Genomic DNA, 6,073 nt, shown 5'->3' with positions numbered 1-6,073 from the left:
ACCCAGTGGTGAAGGGCTAGTGATAGCATTTGCATATAAGTAATGCATGTACCACACACTTGTCTTTATCTGACGTCATTGGTAGCTCTAGATTTTGCTCGGACAACTACATCTACAAGTGCAAGTAGCGCTCTAGTTTTGTACGTCGGTGCAACAAAAGTGTACTATCCGCAACTTGAGTCGAGACGTATACAACCATACATGTACGTCTTTTTATCTAAGAAAGATATAATTGTATATGTGTGTAGCTTTGTTAATTTATATACCTCCAATGCTTATCCCGAAAAACTTGCAACCAAGGTTACATAAACTAAGAATGGAAAACTACTTCAGGAAAGACATGATGATAGTTCAACCATAACGTAAAATGTCTTTAAAAATATCTGGACGCATTCTTGTTTCATTCAAACTGGATTTGCTGTCATACTTTTTTTCTACTGGCCAATGGACTCATCCTCGATTCCCCAGGAGTTGCTCCAAATTTCGCTCTGCGCAGGTAGCGAAAGTGAGCGTAACCCCTGGAGTATCGAGGATGCAATGGACTGCACTTCGAGACTTGCATCAAAGTTTAAGATATTTGTTTTACTTGTACGTGTATATACAGGCGAAACTATTCGTTACATCTGTAAAATGACAGATATCACAAATCTTACCATCGCTGGATTTTTTGCCCCACTGTTTTAAGAGATGTCCCTTCTTGGAAAATTTCATGATTCTTCCGTTGCAGTATCTGGAGCAGAATTAAAAAAAATCTTTATGACTATCTAAAGAAACTAGAACATTATGACTATCTAAGGAAACTAGAACATGTCTGTAAAACATGTATGCACCCGCCGCCATGTGAAGTTAGTTTCACTGTTTGATAGTGTTCTGTTATCAGTTACATCGACTTAATCCTGACAGCCTGAATCGAGTTTTCTCATACCTGAAATTTATATACAAAGTATAAGAAATGAAGTGGCTAGAGTGACGCCACATAATCTTTTAATGACTTTTATATATAGCAACAGTGACCTTGGTCTTGACCTGTGAACCCTAACACCTAAAGATGTCCGAGGTATTATCACATCTGACCTCTGTATAAATTTCGAACAAAATCCATTAAGAAATAACGTTGGTACACATGTAGACCGATTACACTCAGTTTGGTTGATGATTTTCTATAAATAGAAATGGTGACCTTGACGGCGATGAAATCCTGAAACATGAATCTCATACTTGAAATCTGTATAAACTTTGATAAAAATCTGTTAAGAAATGAAGTAGCTAGGGTGAGGACGATGAATCAGTGGTTGATTTACAGTGACCTTGGAGCACTAAAATACTTGATCGTGTATAAAGTTTGATTAAAATCAACGACAGAACGAAGTTGCCGGAGTGTTTATATTGAATCGCGACGGGACGGGACGGGGCCGGAAGGTTATGGACAAGCAACACTAGACGACTTCGGTCTTACCCGTCAGAGACAAAGAAATCGCCGTTAGACGCTACAGCGACATCTGTCGGTTTGCAGAAATGGTCGTCATCACTTCCGGGGATCCCAGCCTCGCCCAAGACGATGTCTGACGGCTCATGGCTGCCTTTGGGGAACATCATCACCTACAAAAAGCAAGAACACGAATGCAAATAGCTTATATGGTTACAGTAAAACAAGAAAGGTATTTTCAAACTTATTCTATCAATCTCGCCATTTTCTCAAACCTGGAGAAAAACAAGATTTTTCTTATTGGTGCGTCATAATCTGACACACCCTAATATATTACAAAAGAGAGTTTTGACTAGCATGTCTTGAATCGAGTTCTAAATGGGTTTTTTTTTTCATTTGATAACCGGACATTAACAAGTAGCTTCAACTTTATATATATTTACCATTTTGTCATGGCAAGAAAACGAAAATTAATCTAAAGTAACCAAAACGGTTTTCGCATATCTACAGTATCCAAAATCACATACGCAACGTAAGTTTTGGTGTCATCAAATTTTTAATGTAAATTGCTAAACAACATTCTTCACATTTAGACATTTTAAGTACCCCTTTCTTACAAAAGCAGTGCGATTTGGAACTTAGGTGTTTATTTTTGTTGCCACACGACGCCATTTTCAAAATAATAATAAAACAAAACCTGTTGTAATTAATTGTATATTTACGATGTTATGATCGGGAAAATTAATATTGCTTTACAAAAGAAAACTTCAAATTATCTAGGTGATATAAAACTATTCAAAGTGATCAAATTAAAGCAATTAAAATTTACGCGTGTTTAATTTGGTACAGTTATGTGAATAAAGGCAATCAATTATTTTGTAGCCTCGGGGGACTATATCGGAGGTTAAGGATATATGCTACCTCATACACAATATTCATGTGAGAGTTATCTCCCCCAAAATACTTATGACAGCATTATGATAATTAGTAAAAAGTGTTACCAATGTATAACATGATTGCGTATGTACCTTTGAAATTGTTAATTAATTAAAATACGTGAAATTTACATTCGCATCCAGGCAAGCTATCTTTCAAATATTTAGAGTAGAACTCTCTTGGCTTGGAGGTAGGTAGTTTAGTGTGGAACTGTCTTGGATTTGAGGTAGGTAGCACAAAAGTAAATGTTACCTGATGGAGGCCGACGTCTGTCACCCACAAGTTACCGGCATGATCTACGGTTAGGCCGTGGGGCATATAGAACCTGGAAATTAGGAGGACAAAATCAATATTTTTGTCAATTGTGACGTCATAGAGCTCCCTCTTTCCCTCTAGTTTTATTCATCCATGTGGTATTGTATTGTTACCTAATAACACGACGCATCCTTTAACAAAACGGTAACAATATAAGGGATTAATTAGATGAGGCTAACTTGACCAGGCCTACAACGCATACATACCGTACAACGGGTTGCACAATAACATCTCTATAGATATAAGAACATAAATAACATCACTTATAACTGTCCTGTTCATACTAAGTAAATACATTCCCTTATACTCCGTTTCCTTTCTTTTACATAATTCTACTCATTAGAATATACATGAACTATTAACCTACTAACTCTAACGGTGTTAATTTAAGAGTCTCTCAACATTTGAGAGGTCAGAGTTAGAGACGGTACCTGTCAGCCCCAAAACTGTCCAGGATATGTCCTGTTGCTCGGTCCAGACGGAGGATTGTATTATTCTTAATGGTGTGTTGGCCGGGTGCAAATGTATCTCCCACGAACGAGCTGTGAAATAAATAGTAAAAATTAGAAATAATCTTTCCTGGGTTAATGGATCATTGTATTAACCTCAACGGAGGTAAATAATTGTGTGATATTACATTAATAATATATATGCTCTCATCTATCTAGCTGTATACATATGCACTGCAAAACAAGAGTAAATCAATTATTGATGGACAAGCATCTCATGCATTATTTACCTCTTCTATCACATGAAAAATACGACGTGTGTGATGGTTCTGGATATAATAGCGCAATTGTAAGCGATATAAAACGAACCCCTGGCGTAACCGTAATATTAGGCTGTATAAACACCGCTAAACGAACACAATAAAGTACGAGATGTAATTGGAATTGAGAAGCTATAATTGTATATGCTTCACATGAAAAGCCAATCTATAGCGCGCGCCAGCCGCTGGAGCCGTTCTGATGCTGCTGTTAGGTGTTTTGCGTGGGAGGACTTCTGTGATAGACGCCGTGATGGAGATTCATGGGGTCACAACGCCGACACTAGTCAAGACGAAAATGTAATAACCACATCGCCCTTTAGTGCCATCAGCTAGTTACGGCGCGAGGTAGGAGCTTGACGTTGACGCATTTGGAAACAGTCACCAATTGCTAGGGCAATTCCACAGCTGATGGGCTGCAGTGTTTTATATACAATTGTGTTGTGTCTCGGAAGGGACCAGTAAAAAAGAAACTAAATTGATTTGTACTTAGAATAGATCCTTTTAAGATAAGATATTTAAACCTGCAGTGATATCGTCTTCATTATGTTAGCAATAAAACTTGTTATTGAACAACAGTATCGAACCTTTGATAAATGGTTCATGCATGGTGTAAAAATAAATGTGTAGGAAGTAATATTCTTGCAGTCAGGCCCGGAGGGAAGTATGAGTCATGCCGTGATGTGGAACTCTCTGTCAAACGCACAAGGGACTCGGGGTTAGCATCACGTGCCAGCTTCAATTCCACGCTATGTCAATTTCAAGTATACATGGGGTGCCGGGAAATGGATTTCTTGTGTTTTAAAAACTCGGTCAATCCCATAGCCTATGAGTAAAGCCAATTTAACTGCGACTAGGAAGATCTGCATCATGTCAGTTGTCTACAAGCCGTGACAATATTTCTATTATTGAATAATAATATAAATGTACAGTAAAAATGACCGGCTTTTATAAAATAAAATATTTTTGGTTAAAAATACTTTGCTTATTCAATCATCGAGTCTGGTTATCGATGATTGTTCAACCAATTTCACACGTAGTGAAATTTTCAGACCGGAAGTTGATGGTTGTGAACTTCATTTTATTATAGGAAGCAGTTTCAAACGAAGAGTTACGCTATAGTTTTAGGAAAGACATCTTACCGAATGAAGTCTTGTTGACTTTACCATTAAGTGTATACAAAGAGAGCTCAACAAAACAGTAGCTAGTCAGGCCAGCAAACTGGTTACCATAGCAACAACACAAATAAGAAACTAACCACGTGATACATTAATATAGTTAATATAGACATAACACTCCATCATTATATATTGTTATGACAAATAACCGGCATCAATGGTCACAACAAAACATGAATAATTATATAGTTACAAAAGCATGACAACATACGAAGAGCTATTGTCATGATAACACAATGATGGGGAAACTATACTGCATATATTTTTAACAGTGAAAACAGGACTTCATTACCGACAAGTGAAATCATTGCCAACTGTTTATACCGACACCTATATTTACCGACACATGACTATACCAACACCACCTAGCTTTAAAGCCGTTCCTTACAATCAAACAAGGTCTCGGACAATATCTTTAACAAGGCCTTCTAAATAATTGTACAGTTTACTGCCCGCAAATTATCCGCTTCTTATCCTACAAGCTTCCGCTGTTTCTAGACCTTGAGAAGATGATATTTGGGGTTTCGTTACACACTAAAACGATATGTAACATACTGTGACTTAGTGTAACAGTGTTTAGCTATTACCAAAAGAAGCACGGATATGACTCATTTTAAAAGAATTGATTTTGTAACACTAAAGGGCTGCGACATGGCACCATTTTAACGATCCCAATTAACGTTTGTAAACAGCAAGGGTTTGATCAGTAACTTACAGTTATCTTTTAACGATGATGAAAACCTTCCACGAAAATGCCAAAAGTTTATTACACACCAGTTGTAACCCCCTTCCTAAAATTCTTTAAATAAATGAATAAAAAGGCGCAATGTGGGAGAATTGGTTCAGCTATATCTCCTTAAATGCCAATTCAATTTTTGCGACATTATAATTGTTCTATATGCGATGAACTATTAAGCGACACCAGGCCACATAAAATTATTCTTTTCAGAAAAAGTATATTAATTATGTATTTTCAAAATACCGTCTCAAGAATCTAATTTTGGTCTTTAGATTCTCATTTCGTCAATGAATAGACGTAATTAATCGTGTAACTGGCAAAACCACAACCAAACTTCAAATGTGTAAAATACAAAGCGCGAAAGGATACATGGTACTAATAATTAAGCGAAAATATCGTCATTAAGCCTGGATTTGCGTTGGATATTTCTATAGCAACGTTCCTTCATTATCACGAAGATGTCAAAGCTTAATATAGACGATAAATATAGCGCTTCCGTAAGGAAAAAGTCACGAATAGCTATTTCTATACTCCGGGCGAAATTATAGACGTATGATGTAATTAAGTACATTAACAAATACGTAACTACTCGTTACAACACATCCGTAACTTAAATCATGACAACACATTAGTAAACATAGTCATTACAACACACCAGCTATAGTCGCCATGACAACACACCAGCTATAGTCGTCATGACAACACATCAGCTA

General features: G+C 36.8%; 1 protein-coding gene across 1 annotated transcript; it reads right to left on the bottom strand.

Annotated features, from left to right (window-relative positions):
• Positions 1–653: 653 nt before the first annotated feature.
• LOC110444857 (probable peptidyl-alpha-hydroxyglycine alpha-amidating lyase pgal-1) lies at positions 654–3,219 on the bottom strand (the record flags this gene model as incomplete). The annotated part of the gene is made up of 4 exons (XM_021489209.1): positions 654–730; positions 1,457–1,599; positions 2,615–2,687; positions 3,109–3,219. Coding segments are annotated over 4 exons (404 nt in total), but the record flags the coding sequence as incomplete, so codon positions are not given.
• Between the last annotated feature and the right edge of the window lie 2,854 nt (positions 3,220–6,073).

The sequence above is a fragment of the Mizuhopecten yessoensis genome, unplaced genomic scaffold, assembly GCF_002113885.1.
Source record: "Mizuhopecten yessoensis strain PY_sf001 unplaced genomic scaffold, ASM211388v2 hete_36181596, whole genome shotgun sequence".
Lineage (NCBI taxonomy): Eukaryota > Metazoa > Mollusca > Bivalvia > Pectinida > Pectinidae > Mizuhopecten > Mizuhopecten yessoensis.
This window is presented reverse-complemented; position numbering and strand designations above follow the sequence as displayed.